This window comes from Gracilinanus agilis, chromosome 4 (assembly GCF_016433145.1).
Source record: "Gracilinanus agilis isolate LMUSP501 chromosome 4, AgileGrace, whole genome shotgun sequence".
In the NCBI taxonomy this organism is placed as follows: domain Eukaryota; kingdom Metazoa; phylum Chordata; class Mammalia; order Didelphimorphia; family Didelphidae; genus Gracilinanus; species Gracilinanus agilis.
Genome location: NC_058133.1, coordinates 313,318,382 through 313,319,814, shown reverse-complemented (window position 1 = coordinate 313,319,814; position 1,433 = coordinate 313,318,382). Strand labels below are relative to the sequence as shown.

The window sequence follows — 1,433 nt, the reverse complement described above, 5'->3', positions numbered from 1 at the left end:
GGGGGGCGGGGGGAGAGAAGAGCCGGGGAGTAACTCAAAGTAAAGTAAACAGAGAACTACATTTCGGGTCAGTTTCGTGGGATACAAATTTTCCCAGCCAGTCCTTTCCAGCACCCAGATTCTGCCTCTGTTTTCCCGGAGAGATTTGGGCCCCAGCTCAAAGAAGCCCATTTCGCAAGCGAGTCCGCCCAAATCTAAATTACCACTCGCAGCCCACCTCCCTTCTCCTCCCCGCCCACCCCCCACCCCTAATGAGGCAGCCTCCCCTTTTCCCATTCTCCCTCCCTTTCATTCATCCTGTCCCCTCAATCTCTCCTCCCCCAGCCTCGGCTTCCCCCCATCTCTCCATACCCAGCAGCTGCAGGAGCAACCCAAGACGCGATCAGAAGGCACAGAAGGTGGGGAGCAAGGAGCCGGGAGCCCCTCATTTTCGCAGCAACGTCAGGCAGCGGCATCCTGCTTCGGAAGAACTCTGCAGATTCCGCAGCGGGTGTTGCAGCCTTCTATTTCCCTCCTCCGGCAGCAGTTAGTGGGACTCTCAGCCCCCCTTCTCCGCTGCTCGTTCCTCTGAGTTTGGCCGTGCGAAAGGGCGCGTCAGATTGGGGCAGTGGAAGATCTAAATTGAGCCTCAGGATGGTGGCTCCGCCCCGCTTCTTCCCTCCCCGCCGCCCTCTGGCTGGAGATTCTCTCCCTCTCCTGCCCTGGCAGCTCTTGCAGATAGCAGGAACCTGGTGACAACTTCCCGGGCCCCAGAACGTGGGTCTCGTCGCCCTAAAGTGGACCACCTCGGCCGCTGCGACCTTCCCGAGCCGACGGTGGGCATCCACTGGTACAAGCTCTCAGAGACTGGCTTAGAGTTAGTCACCACCGTTCGCAGAAATAGCCCCTATTTTACCGTGTCCGGAGTGGATAAACAGGCGTGCCCCTTGTAAAAGAAATGAAGTGCTGAGGAACTTTGTGAAGTGGGAAAAAACCGTTCACTGGCCCCTGGTTACGAGTCAGCATCCAGAGATGGCGAACCTGCACACACGTCTAACTGCTATCTTTTCTGGAATGGGCTTAAATGTATATGACGGAGAACAAGCCCCCGCGGGTTTTTTGTTTTTTAACTTTTAAATTTTGCGGAGGCTGTTGGGGTTTTCTCAGTCAGGAAACTGAAATACTTTCCGGCAGGAGATTGAATTAATCGAATTATTTCTAATAGTTTTCTATCATAAGTAAAACTCAGCCACAAAGATATGTGATGCAGTGGGAAGAGGGCTACATTGGGGCTCAACCACTTAACCGCCTTTATGATAAACTTGAAAATGAGGGAGTTCGGCTACATGATCTCTACCCACCCGTCCAGCTCTGTAACTATTATCCAAATATAAGTAGTTACATTCTGAAAAAAAAAAAAAAAATCTTAAGGGAGTGGGCATCTAGGTAGCTCA

General features: G+C 52.7%; 1 protein-coding gene across 1 annotated transcript in view; it reads right to left on the bottom strand.

The window, feature by feature from the left end:
- CD109 (CD109 molecule) overlaps nt 1-455 on the bottom strand; it is a 167,461-nt gene extending 167,006 nt beyond the window's left edge. Inside the window, exon 1 of the mRNA XM_044673921.1 lies at nt 352-455. Coding sequence (XP_044529856.1) covers nt 352-455 — 104 coding nt within the window. The remainder of the gene's footprint in view (nt 1-351) is intronic.
- Nucleotides 456-1,433: the final 978 nt, after the last annotated feature.